This window comes from Pleuronectes platessa, chromosome 20 (genome assembly GCF_947347685.1).
Source record: "Pleuronectes platessa chromosome 20, fPlePla1.1, whole genome shotgun sequence".
NCBI lineage: Eukaryota > Metazoa > Chordata > Actinopteri > Pleuronectiformes > Pleuronectidae > Pleuronectes > Pleuronectes platessa.
This window is the reverse complement of record NC_070645.1, coordinates 15,834,619-15,853,278: the sequence shown is the minus strand read 5'-3', so window position 1 is coordinate 15,853,278 and position 18,660 is coordinate 15,834,619. Positions and strand designations below refer to the sequence as shown.

The following is an 18,660-nucleotide window of genomic DNA, read 5'->3' as shown; positions in this document are numbered from 1 at the left end:
CTGAAGGTGCTAAGTCGCCGTGTTTCCCCTGAGCCGAGCATCAGGCTCCCGGCTGACTTGTATGTTAGAAACTGTGTTCACACCAACTGCAAAGTGTGAAACAGCAGAGCTAAACATAACAGAGCGAGAGCCGTGTGTCACATGGGTTTAAACCCGCATCTGTAAAACAAGAGCGGTGCTCGGATCAAGCCGAGGAGGAGGAGCCGTGATGAACTGCAGCAAATGCTCCACATCTGTCAGATAGTCTAATTTATTGCAGAGTCCATTAGAGGCTGAAGCCTGAAACATACACTTTCCAACTGTACACTTACTCATACTCCAGGTGTTCCCTATCATCCACGTTGTCCTGTTTCGTAAAAGGTAAAAAAAAAACTGCACTCTGTCTTTGGAAAATGTATTTCAAACATTTAGAAATGAAACGCTGCCAAGTCGCTGCCATGCTTTTCTCCGTCCCCCCCGTCCCCGTCCCCCCATATCTCCACTGGCCGACTGGAAATAAAAGCGCAGGAGATCACAATAAGGCTGGAGACAGATTCTTGGAGTCGGTCCTGTCGGGGGTGAAATCATCCCAGTGTGCCTCTGTCTCTGATTTGCCCTTTGAAGATCGGTTCATTCCTTCAGCCCCCGAAGTTGAAACCAGATGTCGTGGAGCATGCGATGGTTTGCAAAGCGCAGGTACAGAGAGAGGGAACATGAGGAAACACCAATCTTGACTTGCTCCCCTTTTGGTTCTGGGGGTCATAAAACCTGGAGTCTCTCATCAATACATCAAACAAGATGTCAACAGTGGTGTCATTGAAGGTCGTCCATCAAAATGAAGGATACTCAAACTTGCATGTGGCTACCACGACTGAAACTGAATATGAGAGCATGTTTTGTCAATAAAAAATTCTAATGACCAACAAAAGGTCTTCTGAGAAGGAAGATCTCAAGAACCAAGAAATCTGTGAAATAGTGGAACTGCCCCTGTAATCCACATCCACCCCTAAATGTTATGGGTTCTTCTGTGACCCGTACAACAGCCTTCAACCAAGTTTTGTGGAAATCTGTAGTTCATTCGTTATCTTGCTTACAAACTAACAAACAAACTAGAACTTAGTTAAGCTCATATCTCGCCCGAAGGATTTCTTTTTATCCCATCAAGATCTATGAATCATTCTCAGAGAAATCAACAAAACAAAATTCCTGGATCTGATCCAAACTTTAACTTTTTCTTCCTCGGGTCGCGCGAACCCTTCAAAAGTCGTTTTTAGCACAATCCCACTAACAAACATACAAACAAACAGAGGACAACACAAACCCGAGAGGTAATAATCAATAACCGACCACAGAGGTGAGCGCAGCCGGGGGAGAGGGGAGGTGGAGAACCCGCAGGCCACTCAGGACTTGACAGTGGAACTGATCTATTTGTCACTTTATCATTTGACAGTCCATGTAAATACCAAGTGATTTCCACACTTGTCCTTTAGAACTGCACGTCATGAATGAGTGAAAACATGAACTGTGTTTTTTTCCCACCAATACTGCAGAGCCACCAGGAACAGGTTTTGTCACGGCATCTTTTCTGTTGTGACACCAGAACCCGTAAAGCTGATGATGCTTATGTATTTTAAATGTTCACTGAGGATCCCGTGCATCTGGTCTTTGATGGATTAGAAAGGCATGGCTGACAAGATATGACAAGTCAGGGTTCTGCAAGAGGCTAATTAATTACTACAGGGTGCATCAGGAGATACTTGACAACATAATCCACAGAACAATTTGTCCCCCTGGTGAAAGCTATAATTATCTGTCCTCCGGGAGCTGATGGGACGTCGTGAGGGACGGAAGTCAGAAGAAGCTCCTCGGGCCGCGACGGCCGTATTGACAAATGGACTTAATTGTACCCGGTGGAATGTGAGGGCACGGGGTCACAAAGGTCGCAGACATTTCACCTCCGCTCTCTGGACAAATCTGTCAGGAAAACGACGAGGTCCCTGTTAAGCCAGCGGAGGAGCAACAACAATATTACTCCAGCTGCTGCAGTCAACTTAAGCTCGGGGCTAATGGAGCTCCGTGCGGCTGCAGAGCAGCGCCTGAAAAGAGCTCAGACCTGATTAGCTGGTCTGATTAACACACTGGCACTGCGCTTGAGACAGTGTGTAGAACTCTGTCTGGCTCGGCTCATTATCGGCAGCGATCAGAAGCGGGTTCCTTCTGTCAGGGCGGCTTATAACCCCCCGCACGACCCGCACCCACCCATCCCAGTGACACTGGGGATTAGACGGGGCCGTGGCGCCACTCCGCCGACCACTTGTCCTCTCCGCTGGGGTTGCTGTTCCCCTTCAAACCCCAAACCCAGCCACAGATCCCCTGTCAACTGACCGGTTATCACATGTGTGCCATTAAACTTGTGCTTCATCTTATTTACCAGCTCTGAAAACCCCATTTTCCAACATCTCACTCTTGAATGGATTCCCTCTGCTTTCACTTCTGCCTTTTTATCAACTTCTTTTATCAAATTCTAGAATTCTCTGACACTGTACTTTTTCCCAGGCACCGTTATTGAACTTCTTGGCGTAAATAGATATGAACATTTGTGTTCTAATGTTATTTGCATATTGGGAACGACGTGCAACTGCAATTCTTTCTCTTCATACTGTGCAAGATGATGCATGACTCACCGGAGGTAAACACAGAAAGACACTCCTATACTCCTCTGCTAATCTTATCTAATCTTGTATTTATTTTTCGCGTTTCTGAAACCTATGGAATTGAACCACACCTTTTGGAGTAAAATAGGTGAAATGCTGTTGAAAGGCTCCTGCACGGCTTCTGTTCCTGTCGGTCAGCGGAGGGGGTTGATGATTAGGAACAGATGTTTGGCTGCAGACCGGCTGCACACAGCACCTGATTGTGTGAGCTGAGACACAAGGTGCAATACCAGGTACAACAAAGAAGTACTCTCTTGGGTTCTAACTAGTTTAGGATGCAATATTCCCGAACATGTTTGCAGGGACACTACCAGCGGCGGAGGACCATGAACTATCCTTTTTTCTCTGAGCAGTTTTTGGTACTAACAGTAAAAACATACTCCCTCCCTGCTCATGTTTTCTCTGATCATGCTCTGGTTTCTCACAGGGACTTGATGCATGCTGGGAGCCGGTGATATCGAGCTGACCTCGGTTCTGAGGACGTGCAGCAGAGCCAGGAGCCCACTGAGCGAGGTGTGTGGGGAACAGGCCAAACATTGCATTACCTAAAAAAAGCCTCCGAGGGAGAGTTTACAGCACATTGGTCGTCTATGATAAATGAGCTGCAATTACATGGCTTTGTTCAGCAGGAGTTTGTGGGAGGGTGCACACGTCCTGCAGCCTTTTATTGACGTGGACGTTGTTACTAAATGCAGAATGTTTCCACGCTCAATTTATAACAATGATCTGCTTCTGACATGCTGGTAAAGTACTGCTCCCGAAAAGCAGCTCTCTTTTTTTTCAGATTTGTTCCCATTAAAGTTATTTTTTTATTGCCGTCCTCTCCGGGGACATATTTGATTACGACGATCAAGTCTTCTTTTACAAAACACTTGATTCAATCTTATCCTGAGGAAAACATAACAATAAAAGAATGCTTAGTATTACTCACATAAAAGCATTTTCCCCTACAGCTTGTTCCCTTTGCAGTAAAACTCCAACTTGGCACGTTTGTCTTTGTTTAAATCGAGCAATGAAGGTCATCACCACACTCTATAATAACATTCTGATATTTATGATGACTTAACTCATAATATAATACGATCATGACACATGACATTTACCTAGAACAGACCACATTGTTGTTATAAGTTGATACAGTTGATAAAACTCAACTGCTCCATCAGGATCATGTTCGTGTGGTTGGATCAGTTTGATTGATTCAGACTTTTTCCCAGAGGCAGAGGCCAACAGACTGATTCATTCATGTTTAAATTTTGATTGGTCTAATTGACCCTGTCGAGGTCCCGCCGATACACACACTCGACCAATCACAAGTCAGCCTCAGCTGTCCATCACTGGGAGAACTGTACCTAAAATGAAAGAAACCATCTTGATGTGTAGTTCGGTCCAATTCACATAAAGGGTTTATGACCTATAATGAAACCAGCCACCAGGGGGGAGGGGGGGGGTCCAGATGTTTTGGCTTCACTTTTGGGGGGACGTCATGTCATCCATCTTTAAAATACCGTCTATGAGCCAGTCAATGGTTGTGAATGTCATAAAGCTTTCACCTTCTCTTCTGCTATCTGCATGTTATTGATTTCAAAACAATAACAACCTCCGAGCGATACATGGATATCGAATAATTAATAATCGTCTGCGAGAGCCACCTAACAATTCGTCTGTGGTTTAGAGAGTCCAGTGAGGGTCGCCTCCACCGGATTATCAAATTACATTTTAATCAATTTGATCTATTACTTGTTTTTCTTTTTGCCGGATTTAACCATTTTAATGCCAGTGCGATAGTGACCCTGCCATATTTTGCAGGGGCATCACCGGCTTAGCGCTGTCAAAGGCGACTGTGATTGGCTTAAAGAAATACAGACCAGCCTGAGGATTTTTTTTTTACCCTACAGCAGAATGATGATGGGGGGGTAGTCAGACAATTCTTAAGCACTGACTCAGCACTGTGGAGATAAGTTTGGCTGTGTGAGAGTGATTTCTCATTGGTGTAGAGAGATACCGACATAAACTATCACGCTCTAAACCACACGCTGTGCAGGAGCAACACTGCAGCACCAGATTCTGCACTGGAAAACAATTCACCCGTTCTGACTCCATCTGCGCTGTCATCAGCCAGTGAGTTATCTCAGCTCGGAGGTGACGGGTCGTCCCTCACCCCGGTGCCCACAGCTGCAGACAGCTTCCCTAACATGGCCGCTCAACCCTGTACAGAACCCCTCGGCCCCGGCTCATCACAGCTCATCACACACCGACACCGACACAGGCGGAAGGAGGGGAACTCGGCGAGGGTGCATGTGTGTTTGTGGTCGGTCGAGCGGCTCGGTTTGTGCTGCCCCTGGGCAAAGAGAGGGGGAGATAGAGAGAGAGAGAGAGGGGCCAGAGGATGGGTGGCGGTCGGGCCAAAGGGAAGTTATCTCATCTCCCTCTGGGTGGGATCCAGGTCTTTGCAGGCCTGATGAGGAGGAGGAAATGAAACCACTCGCTTTTGTTGTGGGTTTAGAGATCACAGAGGGTGAGGGAGAGGATCGGGGGGGGAACCTTGTATAGGAATAAATCAGTCGGTGTGTGTCTGTGTGTGTCTGGGGTCATCAGCTTTTCAAAGTAAAGCGATATCATCTTCCCTGCCTCCGCTTGACCTTGATCAATCTCCGCCTTTGTAACTCACACCACCAGAGACATGTTGAGTCTCACCTCCGAGGCACGCACTGTTGCCACTGATGTTGCCTTTCCGGTACGGTCGGCACCAGACGTGAGAAACACCAGTGCTCCCACTACCCCCCCACACTGTGCAATGCAGATCTCAGAGCAGCACTGTGAGCAGAGATAACTTGTTTTCTTGCCATTTCTCCTCAAGGCAGAATAATTACACCTCCCCGAGACACCACATGAAACACACACTCCAGTAAACTGGTTATCTTTGTTTTGCTATTTTGTTTTAATTTACCGCTGTTAATATTTGCGAGGCATCAGCACATCCCTCTTGACATCCAGAATTAGATTAGGCCCAACACGACCTTCAATCATTGCCAAGAGTTCATGTTCAAACCGGTCTGTTTTATGACAGCATCTTCTCCCCTGACACGATGAACTCAAAATGCATCACCAGTACAACCCCATCACGCCAATCTGAATAACATATGAGGAGCTTCATTCTGAAATCAAATTTAAGTGTCAAGTCTCATAAACGGATAATCGACACTGACGGATCGCTGTATCTCTCGTTTTTGACTTTCAGCTGACAAAGGAGAGACCTTCAAATTCAAACTTTTTTACAGTATCTCTTAAGAACTAGCAGATTGTTCCCATCTTAGAAGGACAAGACGTTTTTTAACTTAACTTCTCCGTGACCCTGGAAGAACCCAAAACATCATTTTCGATACAACTTCACAGACACACACACAAAATGATAATCCTCTTCTTGTAGCTACTAGAACCCTGTCACACATAATTAGTATAACCAGCCAGGAGAAAATATATAAAAGCTGCAATAACGACTTCTTGCCACTTGGGGGACAAGAAGAAACAGCTAAAAACACTGATATATGATATTTTATGGTTTTATAAAGTTGTTATTGTTGGTATATAAACTTCAGGATTTCTTTGGGGTTGTTCCTGGCCGAACCAACACACCCACATTCACTCTCCTTTTTGTTGTTTTGGTCTCCACCCCCCTGCTGTTTTCGTAAATTGATGATTTCACGGACTGTAAAACTAAAACTAAATGTGCTGAAAGGCGCTAAAACGCTCGAGTTGTAAGTCCGTTGGAATTAGTCTGCATGGCCACATGCCAAGTGGAAACAAAAACACACAATTAAAAACTAGACACAAGTCACAGATGAAGCAACAACAGGTTCAGTTTGTATAGTTTGTGAAGGTCACTCTAATTAGAGTCTCGATAAAAAACAGGGACTTCAGTATCCTGCAGGATGCAGCACGTCGCAGGTGGGGTGAAAAAAAAAGCTCCCCTTAATAACGGATCACTTGTTTTCGCAATGATGTCAACACAGTTAACCTGTTGTTAAAAGAGCTGCAGGTGATCGTGTGGTGTGGAGGGTTTACAGCGACTCATCCAACACCACAGACACACACAGACACACACTGAAACACACAGACACACACAGGAACACACAGAAACCCGCTAAAGACAGATCTCCGTTTGGCTTCAAGTCTAAAACTTCTTGTTCCTTCGCTCTTTGGGAGTTCTGCAGCACCTGACCGACTCCCGTGCACCGCGCGCGCTGCAACAACACAAACTCCTCGACGTTTTTCACTCGGCAAATAAAGCCACGCAATGAAGTGCACGCACACCCAGCGCTGCTCCGGATCCTCGCACAAACAGCCAAACACATATATCCCCCCCCCGCATCTCCTACCTCTGCAGATCGGGGTTTCTAAAAACGGACGATGTTGCGTTTTATTCCCGTGCGTAAAAAGTTCTCCCCTCGATCCTTATTCCTTGGCGCCATGCGTCCAGACCAGCGGCTCCATCGGCTCCTCTGCACAGCCTCGCTCCCACACTCACGCGCTCGGTCTGCTCGCCTCGACAGGCACCTACACGAAATCTGAGCACCCCCCCCCCCAGCGGTGACATCACGAGTCGCCGTGGCAACTGACTCCACCCCGGTCCGGAACTGGACTTACCTGTCTGACTGCCTGCAGTTCAAAACAAACAGTTCCCACCCCCCCTCCTCCCGGAAGATCCGATCACACTCGGTCTTCAGAAATATAATAAAAAAGTTTCTGTGGTTGAATCATTTGAGTTGAAAACTAAAAAGAGCTCACACACTATTTGATGAGTTTGCAATAACTTTTAATTTGCATATTTCTTATCCTTGATTAGTTTGAGATTCTTTTATTTTGTTGTTTTTGTTTTATTCTATTTATTTGCTGCTTCTGCTTAGATTTGAGATTCTAGTGTTTAATTTCATTGCTCGTTTCACGTATCTCATGATTTTCGGATGACAATAAACCTTCTTGAATCCTGAATCTCTCTCCGGAGGTTTTGCCTTTCACACGTGAACAATGCGATCACTTTGGCGACGGCTGAAAGAGAAAACTCCCTCTGACGGAACCAGAGGCGTTCACAGCTACACAGAGCCGCCCCAGAGCGCTCAGGTGAGGGGGGGTGCAGCAGGATGTCCGCTGAGGAGATCACATGTTGTCTGTTTACAGCACATGGACAAAACAGCTCTGTGGACAATCTTTCGTCTGTGTCTTCTACGTGTGTGGCCTCTCTTTTCCAATCTGAGATGCTTGTTTTATTCCCGTGTCAGAAACGTTAATAAATACCCCGACCCGCTCATGCCTTGTTCTCACATCGGCTCCTTCTGATGTTCTCCAGACTTTTTAAACAGGGGACCGGCTGTAGAAAGTCTGGTGGCTCTCACTGGGACATTTGCATTCCCTCATGCAGCCCCTTAGGTCCAGTGCATGTCTGAAAGCAGCTATAAAGTAACTATTCTTCCTCCCCCCCATCCGGATGCCTGATATCACCGATGCAAATTCCTGATCAATGCAGTGGATTGAAGCAGCGCCTCATGAATAGGGTTCATTTTGCATGTGGCATCTGAAAAACAGCACACGAAATCCCTCTTGCACAATGCCTGGTACTATCGCCTGGAGCTCCCCTGTGGCTCGGTGCCAGTCTCACCATTACCTCGATTGTTTTGGCTACAAAAGCCGGCTTGCCCCTCCCCCTTGTCTCCTGTGACCCGGAGCAAACACACAGACAATGACCAGGTAAAGTCAAACGTCCACCTCTGCAGAGTCGTAGCTCAGAAAGCTGACGGCAGCTAGTAGACTTTATAATCTTTGAAATCTCCCTAACAACACTGGATGTATGCTTGATCCATCACACTGTCGTCAAGCATAAACAAACCAGGTCTGAAGCTATAAGCAAGTCCACTTATGGTGAAAAGGGGTTTTAAAGTGAGCAGGCGATTCAAAGTGCCTGTGGTTTGCATGTTTTCTACTGTTTCACAGCGGCTGTGTGAGGGGAATGTGACAGGCTGATTTATAAAAACAGATTTCACATGTAACCTGCAACGGGGGGGGGGGGGGGGGGGGGGGGGGGGGGGGGGAGTGGAGGAGGTAGTTTGGCAGTTGCATTATTGCCTCAGTGTGCAGAGGAGAATTAAAGCACCTGTAACTCAGAGACAAATCACCAAGAGGATGTGATTCTGTAAAAAACTGCCGAGAAACAGACCTGTCTTTTCTCATAGTTTTTATGTGAAGAACTATTTGTTTGATTTTATAGATGTAAGATAAAGCTGTTCCAGACTGAACTGAACTAAAAATGATATAAGATCGTATAAAATGGACAATAAAGCTGCAGTAAGAGGTTTGCGACTTGGGGGAAAGAAAAAACAGCTAAAACATTTGCATTTTACCTTTTATTGTCTTATAAAATGTTGATATATTTAATCAAATTTGAGTTGATTCTTGCCAACTAACAAATCAATTATTCACTCTCCTTTTATCTCAGTTTGGTCTCCACCAACTTTCATAGCCCTTTGGTGTTTGAGTGCCAAACCACATCACATCAAAAGAGAAGAAAAGAAAGAGCGATCTTGCTCAGGATGAAAGTGAATCATGGTTCACTTCATTTGCATTGTGAAAACACTTTTTAGGATATTTCAAACTTTCAGACCAATCACAGGAAGTTGAGACAGTATTAAACAATAGAAGAAGAAGAAGAAGAAGAAGAAGAAGAAGAAGAAGAAGAAGAAGAAGAAGAAGAAGAAGAAGAAGAAGAAGCGGAGGCCTAACTAGTCTCTCTACCGGTCTGGACTTTCAGGTGAGGTCTCAACTCTTTGGATCCATGGGTAATATATGTGAGCAGCTTTAATATCATTGTACTTTCATGTTTTAATTACAATATAATTCAAACCAAACAACGAGATCCCAACATTCCACATCCAAGCCTCTGACTGACCTGCTCCCGCAGCCTCTCCTGGTGGCCCATGATCGCTGAGGCATGATGGGGGTACTTCTGCTTCAGATGCTCCAGGAACGCCTCCCTCTTCTTGTCCATGTCTGGCGGCTGCATGGCGAGGATCTCTCTGGAGCCGCGGGCTCCCCCTAACGTGTGCCTCCGGGGGACAGTTCGGCTGCCTCGGGCGTCTGCTCTCAATGGCGGCGGCCCGTTTGGGGAGGCCTGTCGGCGGCCCACGCGCTCGGCATCCTCCGGTGAGGTGACCTTCAGGTTGCTCTTGTTTTGTTCTGATGGAGAACAGAGGGGACACAGAGAGACGAGGGGTCAGAACACATGTTCCATGCGGATATTTTGACATCAACAACAAGTGTGTGCACATATGCTGTACTGCCGGAGGTCATGAGGGCAGGTAAGAACAAATTCAACAATGTTATACAGAGAATTTTATTAAAATCTAAACTGTGAGCTTCTCTTTTACTGCCTCCTCCCATGAGAGAAAATAAAAAACTGACTCGATATTCAAAAAGATGTTAATAGTTTCCCCAGAAGCAAAACTGAAACAAACATTGTCTGAGCACAGTTCATTATCTATTCATGCTCTTGTATAGTTAAAGAATAAACCCCAAATTGAATGTGACAGTCACAATGCTGCTGATGAAAACACGCACTGGAAACAGATCCATGAGGGGCGGGGGGGGCGACACTAACTGAGAACTCCAGAGCATCTGTTTATTCACCCGGAGCAGAAACAACCAGGTGCACCAGGGTGAGAGGGGAGATTTCCCTCAGGGACATTAGGAGGATCTGTCTTTTTTGTATTTTCCGTTGTTGTGAGACAGATTTCTGGATGTCGAGTTTTCCAGCTGCTGCAATCGGGTTCACATCGTTACAGTAAAAGCAGAAGGCCGGTGTCGCCATTATCCTGCAGTCAGCGATCCGTCCCCTTCTTTCCCGATATGAAAACAACAATAAAGTGTTGAAGATGGATACTTGATTTCAGGGCCGAGTGGAGATAAAGTAAACACAACCTCCTTTAGGCCTATGAACATCTTTGCACTTTGTTATCTTGTCTTGAATCGATCAGGGCCTGAGGGCGCACACTTGTAATCCATCAATATGAGGGATAGTGTATGGGGAGGAAGAGAAGAGGAAGAGGAGGAGACGAGGAGAGGAGAGGAGGAGGAAAGAAGCAATAAGCCTGTTTTCCAGACAGGCAGGTAGAGCTATAATATGCACCTTTCAGAGGGTAATGGGTGGAAAACGAAGGCCCATAGAGTTCAGCTCCTCAATGTTTGACGGAGGATATTTCAAGTGATTTTGTGAGAGGTTAGAATTACTTTTCTCTGAAAGCTTGAAAACACACTGTGAGCCACAGAAGGAATTTCTCTCAAAGACGTGTTGGGACTCAGGAGTGGTGAAACACTCTCCCATTAGCTGCAGCGGTTGAATTCCTATTTGTTTTCCCTGTGCCGGGAAATGTCCTCCCATTTAATTCCTACGGCTTTTGTCAAAACACAAAACTGCTTCGGTCGGTAAACACAAAACACACAGGCTCGCGTCACCAACACTATCAGATCAGATCCCTGCCCGGGCTCAGAGCCCCAGCACGTCTCATGTACTTCCAATCCTATTTTTAACTCCCAAACACACTTTACCCCCACTGCCACCCGAATTACACTCAGCAGAGAGCACAGACTCAAACCGCTGAAGGATCGTTTGCAGGTGTCATGTCAGAAAAGCTCATTACCTTCCTCTTGGGAACGATCTTTGTCCTCATCTGCTATTTCTTCCTCCATCGCAATTTTTGGAGTCAACACGACACGGTGGAAGAGCGACGGCCGGGAGAATCGGCTACAACTGCTTGCTCAGAGATTCCAGACGTGGCTCACGTGGAAAAAAAAAGGGGGCTTGAGATAGGCCCTGCCCCACAGCCCCAGGATAGACTGGTGGGGATTTAGAGAGTCAACTGCATTCCAGGACACAGAGCGACTGGGCCTTCACCCTGGGGCTCAGAGCTCTCCTGCTAGTGGTCAAAGGCTGAATGCAAAAAGTGCAAGGTGGAGACGCGGAGCAAATAAAAGAAGATACTGATGAGAAACACATTGTCTCCTCTTAAAAACAGGAACCCCGACATTAACAGGTGTCAATAAAACTGTCCGACACACACACACAGATACACACAATCTGTGCTTCATCAGGACTTTGTCTGCAAGCTGTCTTTTGTTTAACTCTGCGTCCCCCTGCCGAGGGGCCCACCAGACACCAGAGAGCATCCAAACGTGTCATAACCCACTTCTGAGCCACATCCAAGCGGCTCTCAGCGTACGGCAGCCGGCTAATATGTGATCGAGTTATCTGATCAACGCCGCGACCCCAGCGAGGCAAGCAGCCAGTCCTGCGGGCGGTGTGTTGTTTCCAATTAGGGAAGCTCCGGGGACACCATGTTTCTGTTTGCGTCTGCTCCGAGGACTCGTGAAAGCAGCGCTGCCCTGTTTGCCTGTGACAGTCCGCAAACATGCTCATCTGCTGCATACGCTGTGCAAACACGTCCGTCTGTACATGTCTGATGTCGAGGAGGAAGAGGAGGAGAGGGGGGGGGGGGGGGGGAGGGGGGGACGCCGCTGTGCATGAGTCCATTTCTCTGCAGCTGCTGATGAAAGTGACCCAATCTGCACGTGCAGGGAAGACGTCGGCACAAACTGACGTAGCTAAAGAGGAAATAAAGAAAATAAAGTGAAGGGGAACAATGGCCTGGTTCGTGGGCCATGTAATTGAAAGTGGTGCGATGAGCGCATGAACAAACACAATGCAGCAGCTGACGGGATGATGTCTAACATATGGAGACAAGTCTGCTTCCACCCACTTTGTGTCTGACTCGACCCGCTCACATGTTTCTGCACAATAGGCAACAGAAGCAGAGGTCACGTCATTTCATCACACTGTGGAATTGAGTTAGTGTAATCCAATCTTAAGTCTTCTCTATAATGTTTAATCAATTCCAGGTGTAACACTGTGGAGGAAAAAGTGATTTTTTCTTTTCAAGGAACAAACTTTACCACAAACTTCATAAGTTAGTGATTTGCTATGTTTCCCAGAATCCCTCTCTCCCCCAGAGAACAGGCTCGAACATGTTGCATTCAATAATGGCTTAAAGAGCAGATGGCGAGCGCTGCAGCTTTATGTGGTTTGGTTTTTCCTCTTCTGATAAGATGTTCCTCTGCCTGATCGCCGCAAGCAGCCGAGACAAAGAGTCCAGAAACAGGAGTGTGTTTTAACTTGTGCTTTGTTTTCTATTTGCCTAAACTTTCAAAAGTCTTAAAAAACTTTCCTTCAATTCCAACTTCATCCACTAGGGGTCTTTCAATCAAAACAATAACAAGGCCGCTTGGGGATTGCAGTTACCTTGAATAAGATAAACGTTTTCCTCTAGATTCCTCTGGGTCTGAACATTGTAGGAAACATTTTGGATAATTGGACACAAGTTAACAAAATATATAACATAGGCATTATATCTTTAAATATTTATAATTGTCCAAATGGAAACAACTGATGGATTATTGCCCCTTTTTCTCCAATGTTAAGATAAAACATTCAACAGTATCTAACGAATTTGAAATGCTGCTTTTTTCTGTAGAAATCTCACAAAAGAATTTGAACCAGTGAGTGTCTCCGTGTCAGAGGTGTCCTGGTCTGACAGTGACACATACATCATCCCAACAGGTCCAGTCCCTGCCAAGGCAAACTCATAATTTAGGCAGCTCCTTCCGAACCAGTGATTACCCCCTGTGGTCCGAGCAACCTGCCCCGCCGCACTTTTCCTGTCAGCATTCCGGGCCCTGAAGAAATGACCTCCTTCTTTCAGGATGTCACCGCGGCTCGGCGAGTGAATCACGTCTCACTTCCAACAGCTCAAGAATGTCCCTCGCTCTTTCCCAGCGGCCTGTGTTGAGTTCATGATGGTGGTCTCCTCATTTGAAAGACAATGGTCAAGCACTTGTCCATGAACACCCAGGCCAGGTCTTACAAGGAGGAGCAGGGGGGGGGGGGGGGGGCTCCTGCTGTTTACTGCTACTTTCTGCTTGTGGCTTATTTATGTAGGAATGTATCCCTGGTCGCACGCCCACTCTCCCCTACTATTACTGTCCCATAACTATGCAGTGAGATACAAAGCCCTGTTGTGTGCAGTAAAAGCAGCGCTCACATAGCGGTACCCTGGAGCCATGAAGGCACGTGCACACTACAGCACTGGTCCACTGTCGACAGCCTGACAGAATTCTTATTATGTCAAAGTTATCGCAGTCATTGCATCAAATGATCCGTTCATGTGGAACTGAGCCTGGTGTAATATGATTAGAATAAACTCAGCTCCTAGTGTACTGTAAAAAAATAAATTTTAACTTAAAGTCTATAAGTTTAAATGTCGTTCTAAAGGAGAAAATACACAATGCTAACCGGGGCGAAAGATTTAAAGTCTGATAAGTTTGTCTCAACACTTCCAGACTAGACTGAACATAAAGTGAAGCCAAAGTTCACCGACCATGTGACGTCTTCGGCACAAGATGGCAGTGATACTTTGGCTTCATCTCTGGATAGTGTGAGGAAGTGGAGACATGTCGCTTCTCATGTTCCAGACGGATATATCACCAAATACTTTCCATACAATAACTCAAAGGCATTCGTTCCAAAGGATGATTACCAAATGACTGGTGATCGCCCCATATTTGCTTGTGCACGTCAGTGGAGGTGACCAGCTAAACGCCTGAAGAAAAAAGAGAGGCCGACATCTACACTGACCTCCCCTGAGCTCTGGGTTAGGGTTAGGGTTAGCTCTGATTCCACTCCACTCAACTCTCCACTGTGGAGGTGAGCGACCCCAGACAGAGAAAATTTGTCCGGCTATGCGGCCCGGCCACATTTTTCACGCCACCTGCACACAAACACAGACATTCACACACTAAGGCTCACACGCAGGAAATATCTCACATCCGATCTGGGTGTCTGCTTCACTCTTGCGCCTGTTCAGCTCGTAAAAAAAAAAAAAAAAAAGCTGCAATTTCCAAGTCACGTATAACACTTATGGATTTTTGCAAACAATGGGAAAAACAGTCGTCGTGTGGAAATGATTCAGGAGAGGAGAAAGGGGTGGGGGGGGGGGATGGAAACCTCTCGTAAATAGAGGAATTCTACTTGTAGTTAAGCCTCATCGTCCACTTACGTGTCCACCAATCAGAGAGGCTGAATGTGACTGCGGTGAACTTTACCCTCGGGTTCGGTCTCTGAGATGCTGCAGACGAGAGCGGCTTCGTTTTGATTTGAGTTGGTTAAGTGAGTTTCAGGTCAGGATCTCACAGCCTGGGCATTTTTGCTTATAAGAGAACTGGACTGAATGAATTCAATACGACAGATAAGTTGGTGTTTTTCAGATTCATATTGTTTCTCCTCTGTAACTCCCCTCAACCTCTTTTAAATGATCTTGCCTCTTCCTTCTCTAACTGCTCAGATTCAACTCCTCGGTGCCTGTGTGTGCTGAGGGAGCATTCACCCATACATGACCCATGTCTGACACTGGCATTGTGCAGGCTCCAGTGAACAAATAACAGCGTTTCTCAATCATCTCCTTTATGCTGTCCGCTCCCTCAGGGATAAAATATACACCGCCTATGAGTTATACACTTGAAGCTGACAAATAAACTCTGATTAGTGGCTATAAAAGGGCGTCACTGGGATTCCACATGTCAGATTTCCGGAAACGTTTAGTGGGACTCCTCAGGGTAACGAGATTTTCCTCTACTTGAATTTCTGCATTTTTTTCTTCTTCTATTGTCCGGTGTCTGTCTCTTTTTCCCACATCACTCACGTTATAATAAGGAAAATAGACACACACACACACAATGTGCATCTTTCAATAAAGATAGTTGCATATTAACAAATATATACTTTATCAATGTGTGTGTGTGTGTGTGTTAGAGTGGGTGTGTGTAGTTGGATCTGCTGGAGCTTTATAAACAAACCTGACAGGCAGATGGCCAAAAGATATGAGTTACAGACATGGAGTCTAGTGTGTGTGTGTGTGTGTGTGTGTGTGTGTGTGTGTGTGTGTGTGTGTGTGTGTGTAAGTGCTGGAAATAGTAGCAGTGGAGGAGAGCGTTGGTGTTATATCAAAACATCCACGGGAGCAGCAGGGAATTTGACAGTTTAACGTTGCACAATAAAGGTTAAATGATCACACACCAGTCTCTCGGCAGATTCAAGTGAGGCTCTTCACTGTAGCTGAACCCAATGAAGTACGGCAAATTGATTTTGCCGCAGCTCTGCCTCCGAGTCGAGTGGATTTGCTTATCCTGTAGATCTTTAACTCAAGCGCCAGGTTAGAAACCCTTCCCACTGAATGGACCGCAACTTAAAAGCAGTTTAGCTCAGTCTGATCCACTCGCCCTCGTAAAAAGTAAATACTTAAATTCAGGGGGAAATTCGATCGAATCAATCATTTTGTTCCCGGCCGTCTCCCTCGTCGCTCCATCTGCTTCTTCTTTCTCCTGCTGTTGCACGATTCACAAAGTAGGGGGGGGGGGGGGGGGGCAGCTCCGGCCTGTTGGTTCTGATGCTTCCCTCCGAGACTCAAACAAACAGCTTTGTTTATTGGCCGGCTCCACTCATCAGCACACACATCAGCACCGGATCAGTCCAAAAAACAACCCGGAGCCTGTTACCTCCTCTCCACTGCACATGGTGGGAGATGCACCGGGTTTTCCCCGCAGCAGGGGGTGCTGTTGAACATGCTCCAGGCCTGTTGTGCAATGATCACAAGGAAATTGTATACAGCTTGGGGTGTGTGTGTGCGGGTGTGTGCGTGTAAGTGCATGTGAGTGTGTGTGTGTGTGCGTGTTTTCTCAGTTGTTCACAAGGAAATAGGCTCCAGAATATTTCCTGTGTCATTTATTAACTGAGACACTAAGTGCTGCTTAATGAACCAATTGGTGTGTTTGTTAGTGTGTCTGTGAGTGCAGTTATGGGTTTGTGTGTGTATGTGTGAGTGCGAGTGCACCAATGCACATGTTTGCCAGTGAAACCCCCGGCAGTGTGCACACTTCATTAACTCGTGGCCGGAGTAGGTGTAAGTCACCGGCTCAGATGTCTCCTGGTCTCCCGTGACAACCGTCTCTGGGCCAACAGTGAGGCTGGTGGTGTCTTGGGGGGGGGGGGGGGGCTGAGCGATGCTAAGAACAGCTGCAGCTGCGAGCGAGACGTGAACTCAGCAGCACAGAGAGGAGGAAGCTGCTACCTTTTCTCCCCCCCCCGCCTCAGAGAGAAACATTTCTGTGGAAACGGTCTCACGCTGACTTGACCGCCGCGGCCTCCAGGGGGCCAGCGTCTCCCCCCCCCCCCCGGAGGAGATCCGGCCCTGAACTCTCTCACTGGAGGAAAGATAACAGCGCTCTCACTGGGCTGTAAAATGCTTCAGTGCAGTTCATTTAACCAAATCCCCAGTGTGAGTGAGTGAGTCACCTGTTTAACAGCTTAACTGGGACCAGCGCCGATCCGGAAACGTATTCTACTAGTGTGATTCTATTTCTGAGTGTCAATACTAAAATGATGAGGTTGTTTTTTTTTTTGTAAACCGGGGAAATTACTGTAATATGTTGTACATCTCAACAAGACAAAATGCAAGATGTTCTAAATCTAAAACATCCCAGATAAGAACCATCTTGTGCCGATGATGTCATTTGGAGTCTGTGCTGTAGGGATGGGGGGGGTGCAGCTGCAGTATCGAGGTAGAGGAGATACACGCACTCGACCCTATCACGAGTCGGTCTCATCTGCCAATCATGACCATTTCCTGGACAAACATCAGTGTGATAAGAACTACCTCAAATGACAGAAACCATCTTTGAGGGAAAATACACGTTTGCTCCATGTCCCATCCACTAACACGGAGGAAGCTGGGTTCAGAACCTATACTGCCGCCAGCCACCAGGGGACGATTGAGACGCTTTGGCTCCATATCTCCGGGGCTATCAGGTCGTCCATCTTTATATAAAGTCTGAGAACGAACTGACATGTTTTTCTATTTCTTACAAAAAGAGCCATCATCTCGCTGCCGAACTCTGATCCTGAGATGATTATTTCACTGCCGACCTCACAGCCGCTAACAGCAGATCCACCGGAGACACGTCCCTCAGCTTGTACCACGCTTCCCGAGTGTTGAACGAGGCGAGAGTAGAAATCTCAGGCCTCTCCCAGACCGTGCGCTTGTTAGTGAGATATCTCTTATCTGTTTTGGCAAGTTCGCTCTGTCAACAAATTCAAACACAAGTGCACGTTGCAGATATGCACTCGAGATATCGACACACACACAGCCACAGCCCATGCAGTAAATAAAAGTCATGATTTAATTTGCACAAACAGCAGGAAGCACCTGTTCCTCTTATCTGCTGATAAATAGATGGAGTGCGGTACCATTTAAAAGACGGCTGTGGATGGAGACGCTCCAGAGTCCTGAGCAAATTAAAGCAGCTTCACTGCAGAGAGTTAACTGTGCATTAAGTCTGCACAGACCTTATGCTTACTCCCTCACAAATGTATTAAAAAGCGATTGCACTGCAACGGACTCTCTGCACAGTGATAAGCAGCTTAGGACTTTTTTCGAGCCAGTCAATCATAGGTTCCTCTCACTCCTCAGCGCCTATCTCTCCTTCTTCTTCTCCCTCTTTCACCGCTGCATGCTAGCACAGCGTAACATGCGTCAACCTAAAGCTCATTAACGCCCCAACAGCTCAGGGATGTAAAGTCAGGAATCGAATGTGTCACCAAAGCAAACGAGCCCACAATCAGCGTTTGCCAAACAGTAAATCAACTGTGTGATATCAGGCTTGAAGATAAAGGTGTGTTGTTTCAAATCCAGCTGAAAAAATGACTTTCTGTTTGAGGCAAAGATGAGTGTCCCTGTCTGTGTGTGTGTCCACGTCGGGGCTGATTACACCGAGTGGCTCCATGAGGTCCTGTGTTAGAGAGGTGAGAGCTGCTGCA

General features: G+C 46.5%; 1 protein-coding gene across 9 annotated transcripts in view; it reads right to left on the bottom strand.

Annotated features, from left to right (window-relative positions):
• Window positions 1-9,762, bottom strand: part of si:ch211-285f17.1 (sickle tail protein) — a 45,755-nt gene extending 35,993 nt beyond the window's left edge. For 8 of the 9 annotated variants that reach the window (XM_053412177.1, XM_053412187.1, XM_053412184.1 and 5 more), the window contains exon 1: window positions 9,634-9,762. In XM_053412177.1, the coding sequence (XP_053268152.1) occupies window positions 9,634-9,747 (114 nt within the window). In that variant the 5' untranslated portion in view covers window positions 9,748-9,762. Of the gene's footprint in view, window positions 1-7,072; window positions 7,233-9,633 lie in introns of those variants that run through there. The other variant, XM_053412185.1, reaches the window with a different exon arrangement.
• Window positions 9,763-18,660: the final 8,898 nt, after the last annotated feature.